This window comes from Gekko japonicus, unplaced genomic scaffold (genome assembly GCF_001447785.1).
Source record: "Gekko japonicus isolate JY-2015 unplaced genomic scaffold, Gekko_japonicus_V1.1 scaffold1212, whole genome shotgun sequence".
Lineage (NCBI taxonomy): Eukaryota > Metazoa > Chordata > Lepidosauria > Squamata > Gekkonidae > Gekko > Gekko japonicus.
This window is the reverse complement of record NW_015169209.1, coordinates 506,385-520,591: the sequence shown is the minus strand read 5'-3', so window position 1 is coordinate 520,591 and position 14,207 is coordinate 506,385. Positions and strand designations below refer to the sequence as shown.

The following is a 14,207-nucleotide window of genomic DNA, read 5'->3' as shown; positions in this document are numbered from 1 at the left end:
GGTTCTCCCAGATTAGAGTCCATGCACTTTACCACTATACTACACCATCCAAATTGTCAACTGCCTTGGCAATATATTATGAGCAAGATACAGGACACCCCACTTGACCCAACCCACAGCTATTGGGAACTTGTAACTCCTTGCAATAAGAAGGGCCTCTGTAGTAGGAGAGCAAGTACATATGAACCCACCAACTACCTAGAGGAAAGAGCTGCTAATGGTTTGTGTTTTCTTGTCATAAGAACATAAGAGACGCCAATGTTGGATCAGGCCAAAGGCCCATCCAGTCCAACACTCTGTGTCACACAGTGGCCAGAAATACCAGTGCCATCAGGAGGTCCAGCAGTGGGGCCAGGACATTAGAAGCCCTCCCACTGTTGACCCCCCCCCAAGCACCAAGAAGACAGAGCATCACTTGCCCCAGAGCCCCTAGCTATACCTTGTGGCTAATAGCCACTGATGGACCTCTGCTCCATATGCTTATCTAATTCCCTTTTGAAGCCGTCCATGCTTGTAGCACCCACCACTTCCTGTGGCAGTGAATTCCATGTGTTAATCACTCTTTGGGTGAAGAAGTACTTCCTTTTATCCGTTCTAACCCGACCGCTCAGCAATTTCATGGAGTGCCCACGGGTTCTTGTATTGTGAGAAAGGGAGAAAAGTACCTCTTTCTCTACCTGCTCTTTCCCATGCATAATCTTATAAACCTCGATCATGTCACCCCTCAGTCGTCTTTTCTCCAAGCTAAAGAGCCCTAAGCGCTTTAACCTTTCCTCATAGGGAAAGTGTTCCAACCCTTTTATCATTCGAGTTGCCCTTTTCTGCACTTTTTCCAAAGCTATAATATCCTTTTTAAGGTGTGGTGCCCAGAACTGCACACAGTATTCCAAATGAGGTCTCACCATTGATTTATATAGGGGCATTATTATATTGGCTGATCTGTTTTCAATACCCTTCCTAATAATCCCCAGCATAGCATTGGCCTTCTTTATTGCAGTCACACACTGTCTCGACATTTTCAGTGAGTTATCCACTACAACTCCAAGATCTCTCTCTTGCTCAGTCTCTGCCAGTTCAGACCCCATCAATGTGTATTTATATTTAGGATTTTTGGCTCCAATGTGCATCACCTTGCACTTGGCCACATTGAACCCCATTTGCCATGTTGACGCCCACTCGCCCATCTTTGACAGATCCCTTTGGAGTGCCTCACAATCCTCACTGGTTTTCACCACCCTGAACAACTTTGTATCATCCGCAAATTTAGCCACTTCACTGCTTACTCCCAACTCCAAATCATTAATGAACAAGTTAAAAAGCAGTGGACCAAGTACTGATCCCTGTGGTACCCCACTGCTTACCCCCCTCCACTGGGAGAACTGCCCATTTATACTCACTCTCTGTTTTCTATTAATTAGCCAGTTTTTGATCCATAAAAGGACTTGTCCTTTTATCCCATGATTTTTGAGCTTGCTTAGGAGCCTTTGATGAGGAACTTTATCAAAAGCTTTCTGGAAGTCAAGGTAAATAATATCTATTGGATCCCCCTTGTCCACATGTTTGTTCACCCCCTCAAAGAACACTAACAGGTTAGTGAGACAAGATCTTCCCTTACAGAACCCATGCTGAGTCTGCCTCAATAGGTTTTGTTCATCTATGTGCCTACGAATTCTTTCCTTATTAATGGTTTCCACCAATTTACTCGGTATCGATGTCAGACTGACTGGCCTGTAATTTCCCGGATCTCCTCTGGAACCCCTTTTTAAAGACGGGAGTGACATTAGCTACCTTCCAGTCCTCAGGAATGGAGGCAGATTTTAAGGAAAGATTACATATTTTTGTAAGGAGACTCTTCTTAGTTCCCAAGCTCTGACGAGCCCAGGATAAACCGGACTATTTGGGCTGCTAGATATAGCCAAAGGATTGTGACTAAATAGTGGATACAGACAATTCACTAGAACCAAAGTTGGAACCAAAGGGCTGGGGAGATGTTACCAAGAGTGACTTCAGACATTACAGCAGCTGATGGATCCTCTCCCCTTCTCTTAACATGCTGTACATCTTCCTCAGTGTCTGAAAGGGCTCAGGCAATCATGGATCCTGGGAGTATGTTTCCATACCCACGTCTCATCTTAAAAATGTGTGGCCAACATGCAGTCAAAGTGGGGGATCCAGATTTTCTGCTTGCAATGGACTCTTCCCAGTTTACAACTGGGATTCCTTCGACCCATTCACTAAGATGGGACACACTGGAGAAAGCACATGCACAGCACACAAAAACATTCCTATTAACCTTCAGAAATTCCAGCTCAGCTTCTTTTTCAGAAGCTCCGATGTAAGAGCTATGCAGTTTCGGCAATTCTTCTTTGACATGAGAGAGGTCCAGGTTCTCCATCACTCTAGGTGGTAGGTAGTGCTCCAGTCTGAAATAAGACAGGCCATGCACCTGTGGGGAGAAGCATCGAGGTAAGATAAGCGGTGTGGGCACAATGCATCTCAGCACGGATGTAATACTCATGTGCAGAAGGACTGGTGTATTGCCGCCTTCTCCCCTTCCCCATGTCTATGCATCATGCATTATTATGCCATTACTGGAAATGGTAGTCCCATGTGGGTCCTTTCTGTTCTCTAGCCGGCCCCGCATCTTGCCCAGATTTGATCTATTGGAATGCAATAAACTCCCAGAAAGCCACAGTGGTGTTGTGGATGGAGTTCTGAATTAGGACCCAGGTTCTAACCACCACTCTGCCACGAAGCCTGAGACCTTGGGCCAATGTCTCAGTTGCACCTACCTTACAAAATCGCTGTGAGAATAAAATAGGAAGAAGCAAAACACATACAGCACTGTGGTACATGTGCCCAGAGTGGAAGCAGCACTGGTAGATGGGGAAGAAAGGGCAGTTTCGTCCCTCTTCTCACTCCCCACTGCAGCCTCCTGACCTGCATGGCTATTATTCCCCATGGGTCCTGTGACCCTCTGGGAATCACACACACACACACACACACACACACACACACACACACACAAAGCTGCCTTCTACTGAATCAGATCATTGCTCCGTCAAGGTCAGTGCTGTCAAACTCAGACTGGCAGTCGCTTTCCAGGGTTTCAAGAACAGGTCTTTTACATGACCTACCGCCTGGTCTTTTTAACTGGAGATGCCTGGGACTGAACCTGGGACCTTCTGCATGCAAAGCAGATGCTCTTCCACTGAGCCACGACCCCTCCACAGCTTTCCCTGGGTTGGAAATGGCTATTATAGGGAGGGGAAAGCAGGGAAGACCCATGACTGTCAACATCTTGTACTGGTGGATCGCCGGCTCCAACCCAGTTTGTGGGCGGGACTCAAGTACAGGAGTGAGGGTACAAAGAGATCTGAGAGGAGGGAGCCAATCAGTCTCCACTGATGTGTCAGTGGAATGCGACGGTTGCCTCTTTCCAAGGATTACATCTCATGCTGTCTGATCATGCCTGAACAGCAGGACGCTAAATAATGGTGGAGGCCACGAAACAAGTGACACACCTCCAGGAGTCAACGCTGATTCTCTGGTGATGCTCCATGTAATTCTCTTGTCACATGTGATTCTTCTGTTAAAATGCCACGAGAGCAGTAAGTAATCCACCTCTGGTCACAATTATACCATTCTGGTAATCAACAGAGTGAACTTCAAAGAATCCAAGTGGTCCACGTGCAATCTAATTGCAATAATATCAAAAACTGCAAGCCATAAGAGGACTAACACACTATGGGTGCGTTCAGACGCGCCGTTTCAGCCGGCATAAACTGTACTGGTTGGAACCGGTGCAGTTTATGCCGGCTGAAACGCGATCACACTCACCTCCTGTCTGCGCAGCCCATCGCAATACGCCAGTCCACACTCGTCGTCGGTTTTTTAAAAACTTAGTTTGCGCATGCGCATAGGCAGCCATCCATAGAATGGCGATCTTCGCGCATGCGCAAAGAACCCTGTCGAACATTTAAACTTTAAAGGTAAGGACTTACCTTTAAAGTTTAAAGATCACAGTAGCCTCCCTGAGGTCCCGGATGCCTCCGAAACGCTACAGTAAGGCCCTTTTCTTTTTCTACAAACGGCAGGGCGAAGCTTTGCCCAAGCGCATATCGCCGTCCTTTAAAAAAAGTGGCGGGCGAAAATCGGAAGCCTCAGGCTTCCGAACAGAAGTAGCTGTGCAACGGTGGAGAGCGATCAGACGACGAGGTACAGCGTTTACAACCATTGCACTCAGGATACCACCACTTGGGGACCTAGTGGCAGAGTGCAACGGTGTAAAGGGCTTTACAACGGTTAGGGACGGGAGGCAGATGTTCGCCGTGTGAACGCCGGTAAGTACACCGGTTGGAACCGCCACCTATTCCGTTGTAAAGCCCCCGTCTGAATGCACCCTATGAATGAAATGCCAGTGTGCCATAAATAAAGTCAATCAAATAATTGAAGGCTCCTGTGAACCCGAAGTAATCATCCATAAAAGAGGCTGCCCACTGCATCCCTAAATGCTTTAAAGCTTGGGTTGTGCTTTTTCACAATTGCACTCCTTTGGGTCATAGGGAATTTGGACATCTCTCCAGCACCGGGAAGGATCAGATTATTCAGTTCCCAAATAGAGGCAGTAGCATCACTTGCCCTCAGAGGAGGATGCCCTGGGTTTCTGCGTGGGTCACTGCTCTGGGGTATGCTCTTTTATTTTCAGATTTTATAGTGAATGTTGCCTCCAATTTTTATTTGGAAAAAAGATGTTTCAAATATCATAAGTTTAGAAAATACTGCCCTATTGGTTAGGACTGGCCTCCTGTTTATCCCTCTACTACCTTGAAAAATCTTCCACTTTCTTGGGGCTGTATTCAGATTTTTAAAAGAGAGGTGGGGGAGAGAGGGGGAGAGAGAGAGAGAGATGGACGGACAGACCATTTCAGCTTCAGGACACCAAATGGAGAAGACTTCTCCTGTTTCCTGCTCCCAGTCTTGGTTCTGCCACTGAAAACCAACTCCATAGGAAGTCACACAGGTATTCTGTCTGCTCTGCTTTGGAATGGCAGACCTGCTGAGCATCCAAAAAGGGTGACATTGAAAAACAGAACTGGAGGTCACACAAGAAATGCCACCCTTACCTCTGCTTGGTAATCGCCATACTCAGCCTGGAGAGCCAACGACGCTAGCAATAAGGCCGTTTCATCATCACAGTGCATCCTCTCTTCCAGGAGATCTTTCCTTAACTGCAGATAATACTGATGACATGTCAGAGTATGCCTGGGAAAAAGAACAAAACACAATAACGAATATGCGGTGTGGAGATAGCAATTATATATGGATTAAGCAAGCTGATAGGTCTCTTTTCACGAAAACTGGCTTCCTGTGCCAATTAATAATACTTGGCAGTTATGTAGCACTTACAGTGTTTTTATACAATGCTAAGCAGGTTACATCTTCTGCATGGTCTGTGAAACCCACGCACACGCACTTTAGTGCAAAGCTGCATGATCTAGGCAAGGAAAGTGTGTGGAAAATTGCCACGTGGAAGCGTTGTTACTGATGCAAATGCCTCTGCATGTGAGCAGCAAGAAGAGCTATACAGAAAATCACTACCATGTGGAAGCATCCAATAAGTGTGTCTGAGCCCCACGGAAAGAGGATGAGGGGCCGTGCCTGAGTGGGACACCCTCCACTTTGCATTCAGAAGGTCCCAGGTTCGATCCCCGGCATCTTCAGTTAAAAAGGACCAGGCAGTAGGTGATATGAAACAGCCACTGCCAGTTTGAGTAGACAGTACAGACACTGATGGGCCAATAGTCTGATCCAGTATAAGGCAACTTCACATGTGTTCCTGTATAATGAAAAAAAACACGCCAGGCACTCACTGTATCAAGCTGCTATCATCCACAAAGAACTTAATGCGGAAGAACAAGGAGAAGTTGATCGTGTTCTTGCTCTTTTTCTTTGGCTCTTCTTTCCATCCCTCAGGAGCTACTTTTGTTAGTTTTAATTCTGGGTCGACGAAAAAAAATTCATTTTCTGCCATAAAGAGAAGGGGGGGGGGAAACATACGATAATTAATAAAGCACCGATCAATCAGGTGATTTATCGCGCTGATCTACAGTCGGATTTACTCTCCATATATCTCCAATCAGCAACCATTTCCTGTATGTGACCCTTAACTGTTCTCATTAATTCTGGGAGACTCAAAGGGCACAAAGCCCTGCAAACTGGATACCTGATCCTGTGAGTGAGAAAACCGTAGCGGGCAGCAACCGCCACGGTCTCCCACAGTCATGTTTGCTATCACATGTTGGCAGAACAAAACCCTTCTGACAGCTTTGGGAACCGGCATAGCTTGGTGCACGTATGAGAATAAGCTGTGACCCGGGGGACTCCTGGGTTCAAGTCTCACCCATTATGAATTTGCTAGGTGATTCCCCCTATAGTGTATTCAAAGCTGCCTTGAATGCATAATATGTTGTGAAACATCTAATTGAAGTGTAATGTAAAGCTTTGTCCTGGACTAGGATCCAAATCCATCCAATCATGTTACTAGCCCAGGAAGCACCTAACCAATCATTTTCAAGCAAGCTCCCCGAGCAGGAACATCCGTGATTGGTCCTTATGTGAACAACCTTATTGGTTGGTATTTGTACAGTGGGTGTGGCTACATTAGCCGGGAATGTTTAAAAGCAGGACAGCTGCAATGTAAAGGCTGTTCTGGTTATCAGATGTTGATCCGTGTTGGAGTTGTGTTCGAGTTGAAGAATAAAGTTGTGTTCTTGCTGAATCACTCTCCGACTGCTTTGTTAAGTGAGCGACTTAACACACACACCCCAGCCTCTGCCCCCATCCCACATAGGGGGATGATTTGGCCATCTTTAAAAGGAAGCTGTTGTAAAGGTCGCAACACAACACTGTGTATTTGTGCATGCACGTGATGCGCTTGGAATGCTGAAAATGGTATATGCCTGTCAGACGAGAATCTGGGAGACCCAGGTTCGAGTCCTCCCGCTCTGCCATGGAAGTTTAACCTACCTCACAGAGCTGTTGTGAGCATAAAGCAAGAGCAGAGAATGACGGAAGTTACTCTGGATCTCCACTGGGGAGAAAGGGGGGGTATAAATGAAGTGAGTAAATAAATAAATGGGACTGCCTAACGGCCTAAACACATCATCATCATCATCATCATCATCATCATCACTACTATTATTAGCTAAGAGGTCATATAACCAGATAATCTAACCAAAAGATCTCTAGTAGTTCAATGCTGTAAATCCTAAGCACTATTTAAAAAGGATAAATCCCACTGAATTCATATCCGTGCTTAAGAGTGCACTGCAAAACTCTTAAATAAGTTTTGCCCTGGGTAGAGTTGTAGGCAGTAGACACTAGTGGAGGGGCTGTGGCTCAGTGGTACAGCTTCTGCTTGGCGTGGAGAAGGTCCCAGGTTCAGTCTCCAGTTAAAAGATCTGGCAGTAATTGATGTGAAAGACCTCAGCCTGAGACCTTGCAGAGCGGCTGTCAGTCTGAGTAGACAATACTGATTTTGATGGATCCAGGGTCTGATTCAGTAGAAGGCAGCTTCAGATGTACTAGATGCAGCAATTGTCCTGTGCCAGGCTGAGGGAAGCAACTGCCCAACTTTACAGGCATTTGTGCCAACACAGACTCCTTTTGTTTTTGCTGCAACAGACTAACATGACTACCCTTCCGGAATCTGTGCCAACCCAAGGGCTTATAGGATACAACAGCTATGTTGAAAACCAATAGCTATGTAGAAAGCCAGAACACAGTCATACCCCTTGGGAAGCCTTGGTTTCAAATATATTTATAAACAAAGGTCTCTCACTGCTGGAGAGTTTTTTCTGCCGCATTTTTGAGTCGATGTTAGACAAGCAGTTTCTAGCCTCTTGGATTTACATGCAAAATGTTTTATCCCTTGAAAAAGAATGACTCTCAAAATGCCTTGGGAATAAGAACATAAGAACAGCCCTGCTGGACCAGACCAGTGGTTCATCTGGTCCAGCATCCTGTTTTGCACAGCAGCCAACCAGTTGCCCAGGATAGTTAACAAACAAACAACTATGGCCCCATGGGTGGACCTCCTGATGGCACCACTGGTGGACCTCCTGATGGCACCTGGTATTTCTGGCCACTGTGTGACACAGAGTGTTGGACTGGATGGGCCTTTGGCCTGATCCAACATTGGCGTCTCTTATGTTCTTATGTTAACAATACAGGATGTTTTATACAGCTATATCATATGATGGATTTAAAATCTATTTGGCCCCTTTTGCTATCTTAAGATAGCAGGATAAAGCTATATGCACTCACCTTAAAAGTTACTAAGAGTCTTGCATTAATCTAAAAATGGGTTCAAATTAGAAGATTACGTTTTAGGTAATGGACATTTAATATACCCTGACCTGAATAGCCCAGATCAGATCTCAGAAGTTAAGCAGGGTCTTCCCTGGCTAGTATCTGGGTGGGAGACCTTCAAGGAATAGCAGGGGTGTGACGCGGAGGCAGGGCAATGGCAAACCACCTCTGAACATCTCTTGCCTTGAAAAGCCTACGGGGTCGGCATAAGTCAGCTGTGACTTAGCTGCAAAAAACCCCACCCATATAAAATGACAATTATTGACACATTTGTCTTATTTTTGTATATGTCTTGTTTTCTATAATGTAATTATATTTATTTTGGCCTTTTGCATTTATCAAAATGAAAAATAATTCCGAAAACACCACAAGAGCTAGTTCAGACCTGCACACACATCTTTGGACTACCCAGCATATGGTGAATGACAGTAGAATTCTCTGCACTGGAAGCAAGGGGGAAGTTCTTTCTGTAACAACTGATTTACGAACAGTCTCATCCACACCAATTCCTGCTTCTGTCATCCATCAGCGACACTCCATGTGTGAACTGCACAAGCATTCTTACCTTTTAAGGTAGCCAAGCCAAACAAGTGGTGTTCCACTAAACCAATGTGGGCCACCACCATATCAAACACATCCTTGCATATCGTCTTGGTGTCGCAGGTCATCTCCAGCCTCTGCCCAGTTAGGAGCAAGATGTTTACTTTCCGACGGCTCTCTTCACTCTTCCCTTTCTTGTTCTGTGTTTCATGAGACAAAACGCTGTCCGTTATCACATCAACCTTCATTACACCAAATGAAATCACTGGCCTATCAGGCTCTGTGTTGCCTACTGTGGCAAATAGCATCTCTTTTGGATTTCAGAGAGGAATCTTTCACATCACCCTTTACCCTTTCACATCACCCTAACACCCTTTAACTGGAGATACAGAGGACAGAACCTGAGACCTTCTGCATACAAATGACGTGACCTACTATTGAGTAACAGTCCATCCCCAGAGCAACGTACCAAGGACTGCACATAGGAAGCACCAAATACTCTCATCCATCTTTTTATCTCTTTTTAATATTTAGAGAGTCTGGCTATCTCTACAAAAATGGAAGACAATTTACAATCAATCAGAGCAACTTTTTAAAAAGCTACACAGTAATTTTACAATCCCTGACCTGTATGATTTAGGTCCTTTCTGCACTTGGATCTCATCCCTGGTTTTATCAGAGTTCAACTCGAGACTAGGGGTGTGCAAAAAAATATATATTCGGCCCTATTTTTCCCACCATAGAGAACAATGGAGGGGATGAGGGCAACCTGTTTGGGGCCCCATAGAATTGGACCCCCTGGTCCAATGTTCTTGAAACATGGTGGGTATCATGGGGAGAGGCTCCAGCAACTACCCTGTGAGTTTGGAGCCTCTCCCTCAAACCCCCTCCCCTCCAGCCCCCAGAATATACCCTACGTTTTCGCCATTGACTTCAATGGCCCATAGGATATAATGGGGCCGAATTGCCGCCGAAATTTGGCGGCAATTCAGCAGCAAGCCGATTCAGATCAGAGAGAATCTGAATCGGTCTACAGCAGCCCAAAAGGGGTCTGAATGGGCCATTTTCGGGGGTGCATTCGGTTCGGACGAACTGAATGCACATCCCTACTCGTGACACAATACCTTGCATTTATCCCTGGTTATAACAGCATTCGTTGATCCCGGGACAAGCATGGGGCAAAACTGGGGTGGCCTCAATGTAACGTGGAAACAAAAAATACCCCGAGACAATTACAGGGATGAACTCGAGTGTAATGCAGAATGTACAAATTACCTCAAGATAAAGAAAGAGGTACTTTTCTCCCTTTCTCACAATATAAGAACTCGTGGGCACTCCATGAAATTGCTGAGTGGTCGGGTTAGAACGAATACAAGGAAGTACTTCTTCACCCAAAGAGTGATTAACACATGGAATTCACTGCCACAGGAGGGGGTGGCAGCTACAAGCATGGACAGCTTCAAGAGGGAATTGGATAAACATCTGGGGCAGAGGTCCATCAGTGGCTATTAGCCACAAGGTATAGATAGGGGCTCTGGGGCAAGTGATGCTCTGTATTCTTGGTGCTTGGGGGGGGTCAACAGTGGTTGGTGCTTGGGGGGGTCAACAGTGGGAGGGCTTCTAATGTCCTGGCCCCACTGGTGGACCTCCTGATGGCACCTGGTATTTCTGGCCACTGTGTGACACAGAGTGTTGGACTGGATGGGCCTTTGGCCTGATCCAACATTGGCATCTCTTATGTTCTTATAATTACAAGGTTGAACTCGAGTGTAGTGTAGAATGTAAATTTGGGGACAGGGTTGAACCAGGATTTAAGGTCTAGTGTGGAATCACCCTTAGGCTAGCCCAATCTTGGAAGCTAAGCAGCGTCAGCTCTACAAAAGACCAAGAGTTCAGTAGCACCCTAACAAAATTTGTGGCGGAGTATTTATTTATTTAATTTATATTTTAAATTTCTGAATCGCCCCATCCCTGAGTACACAGGGCTCGGGTGATTTACAACAGGTTAGAAATATCACAACAATATTAAAAGCAATATTAAAACCACCACCCAGTTTTACAATAAAAATCACTGATAAGCTTAAACAAAAAACCCAAAGCAAACACATAGACTGAGACTGCAGGTAGAAGTTATTATGGGTTGCTAGAGATGTTCTGCATGCAGAAGTCCCCAGATTCAGTCCTTGGCATGCTGGTTAAAGGGATCTCAGACAGACTTTTCCCAGTTTGAGACTTTGGAGAGCATCTGCTTATTAGAACAGAGCCGGATGGACCAATGTCTTTACTCTTGCAGTTTCACATGTTCGTTGCTTCCTATAAGGCTGCAGCAGGATGGACCACATGAAGTGCCAGAGTAGCACCTCCACTGACAGGGTGTGGGTTGATCGTGCTCCCAGTGCCGCAGCCTGACACTGCTCGACTGATCTGTACCAACAAGGTGTCATTCATGAGCCTATCTCTAAGCATAAGATTTAATTTAATAAAAGTTGCTCATGGAGTTTAAAATTCAATTCCTAAGCCTTCCCTTAACCTGCCTGGCCCAGGGCTTACTAGACTGGCCCAGGGCTTGCTAGATATCAAAGAACCTAAACCAATGGTAGCTAGAAGAACTCTCTCTGAAAGATTCCACTGCGACATCACAGCAGGTTGGCCAACGACATTAAGAGATGTGGGGCATGTAGAGAGGACAGAAGCTGAGAAGGAGACTGCAAGAGTAAGCAAGTTGGAGGAGATGCACAAATATTGCTAGAACTAAATGCACATTAACAAAGTCAGTATCTTACCAAAATCGACTTTGGCAGGTCTAGGGAGGTGAATGGCTCAATGGTTGTTTTCACAAATTCAGGACCAAAGAAATTCTGCAAATCATAGAGGCTCATATTAGTGTTTAGTGTTAAAGCAACAAAAGACTTACAGCACTGGTGATGATGGTCACTGGATGCATCATGGGCTAGGAAAGCTGACAACTTGTCCTTTGAAAGTATTTTTAAAACTAGACATAAAAACATCAATTATAACAACAGATAGACACAAACTGATTCAAACTCTCCTCTCCCCACCATACAGCTTTCTTTTGATTTGCAATGTAATGTAACTTAATTCAACTATTTGCAGCTAAGAAAAGAACAAATGTAATTAATAAGCAGATATCCTCATGTATATGGGAACTGCGGTGGCTCAAGTGGTTAAGACGCTGAACTGCAGGCTGTGGAAGGTCGGTAGTTCAGCAGTTCGAGACCTGAGTGTGCCGCATGACGGAGTGAGCTCCTGTCTCTAGTTCCAGCTCCTGCCAACCTAGCAGTTCGAAAGCAAGAAATTGCAAGTAGATAAATAGGTACCACTTCAGTGGGAAGGTAACAGCGTTCCGTGTGCTTTGGTGTTTAGTCATGCCGGCCACATGACCACGGAAACGTCTTCGGACAGCGCTGGCTCTTTGGCTTTGAAACGGAGATGAGCACCACAACCCTAGAGTCAGTTTCGACTGGCTTTCAAGCAAGGGAACCTTTACCTTTACCTATCCTCATGTATATATTTATTATGTTTCTTCTATCAGTTTTCAAATATATGATTAAAGTCCACATTCTGTAACCAAACTCTGGTTTCCTCCTCCCCTAACTGAGACTGTATTACTTGCATTAATTTATCATACACATATACCAATCAATTAATTATATTAATCCATGTTTATGCACATATGTACAGATAAACACAGAGGCTGCAACAGCAGCCACTGCATGATTTCTTATAATAGTAACCAAATTATTTTCAATCAATTCAATGATTCATGTCATTGGTGCTTTTGTTCCCCTGTTCAGTTTACTATTGACAGGTCTGTTGACTTAATGAATAATGCAGAGATGAAAAAATAATTAATGCATCTTTCCCCCCCCATCTCCATTTCCGATAGTTATCTTTCTTCATGCCACAAAAACACTGTCTGAAATAGCACAGAGAAAGAAAAATATGCAGGTGCCACAAGGGGTGAGGGAATCAATACAAAATTGTACATGACATGATTTGTTGACCCCTCTCCAACTGGACTCTAGCGTATGGTAAAAGCCTGCAAGAGGGAAGACAAAGGTGTCTCTTTAACTTCTGAAACAAATGGAGAAAATGCCCACTAACTATGAACCTTTGCGGAAGTCACAGCCTTGCGATTTTCCTAAGGAAAATACTACCTGCTTACCTATTGATGTGCATAATAATAATTATTATTATTGATTGGCACTGTGTGTAGAGTAGTCAGGAGAGCCTAAGATTGTCTGGCAGCGAGAAGTTCTAGCTCTTTTAGTGTTATGTACCACTAGGTGTCAAGCTAGACTTAAGGCAAGAGATGTTTCAGAGGCGGTTTGCCATTGCCTGCCTCTGCGTCACAGCCCTGATATTCCTTGGGGGTAGGCCTTCCAAATACGAGCCAAGGCTGACCCTGCTTCGCTTCCAAGATCTGATGGGAGCGGGCTAGCCTGGGCTATTCATGTCAGGGCAGTCTTTGGAGAATAGCTGCATCCTGCTTAAACTACCCTGTATTCCAGAGGTTTTAAACCATTCTAGCTAAGGGAAAGCTTTTCCACACTGACATACTGGCTGTGGAATCCAGTACCTTGCAAAGGATTTGGAGGCATGCTCTAGGATGTAGCATCATTTCAAATGTAGTGGTACATGGGCTTCCAGACATTTACCCTTTCTTGGAACACACCCAACACTCCCCCCTATAGAGGAAGGTGTCCAGTGAAAATCAGCGGCCAACCCACCTTTCAGGGAAGCTCATCTATCATTACTTTTCTTTTACAATGAAGAACCACTGATAAATCCCAGAGTTTCCAGGAACGGAGTTTTGAAAAATCACAGCTACCAGCAATCATACCTAGTATGTGCTGGGAAGCCACTTAAACAGATTTCCCAGCAGTCCTGAAGTGCCACGGTTGAGAGAATTTCCAGCAGCAATAAATAGGCAGTAGCTTGAAGACACTCTAAGAAAGCATTGCCTAAGTTGCTCCCCATTTCTCAATAGGTTGGATTGCATCCTAGGGTGTTTAAATATTAAATATGAATACAGCCGCTTCAAGCCGTGCGTGAGAATGCTCTAAACTGGCCACCGCTGACAGACTAACTGAGCTGAGAGGTTGGTGGTTGCCTCAGAAGGCACACTGGGGCCCAAAATAGAGAGCCCGCTATCCAAAAACTGGACAAATTTTCAAGCAGTGGTTTTTACCTATAAAGACCTAAACGGTCTGAGGCCAAAGTGTCTGAAGGACCACCTTCTCTCACACAACCCTGCCCTACTGCCAAGCTCT

General features: G+C 45.1%; 1 protein-coding gene across 1 annotated transcript in view; it reads right to left on the bottom strand.

Moving 5' to 3' along the window:
* Window positions 1-14,207, bottom strand: part of PTPN13 (protein tyrosine phosphatase, non-receptor type 13) — a gene marked incomplete at its 3' end in the record, with an annotated part of 206,803 nt that overhangs the window by 52,737 nt on the left and 139,859 nt on the right. Inside the window, exons 11-15 of the mRNA XM_015416359.1 lie at window positions 11,697-11,771; window positions 8,939-9,113; window positions 5,874-6,027; window positions 5,127-5,265; window positions 2,294-2,446 (exon numbers count right to left, since the gene is read on the bottom strand). Of these exons, the coding sequence (XP_015271845.1) occupies window positions 2,294-2,446; window positions 5,127-5,265; window positions 5,874-6,027; window positions 8,939-9,113; window positions 11,697-11,771 (696 nt within the window). The remainder of the gene's footprint in view (window positions 1-2,293; window positions 2,447-5,126; window positions 5,266-5,873; window positions 6,028-8,938; window positions 9,114-11,696; window positions 11,772-14,207) is intronic.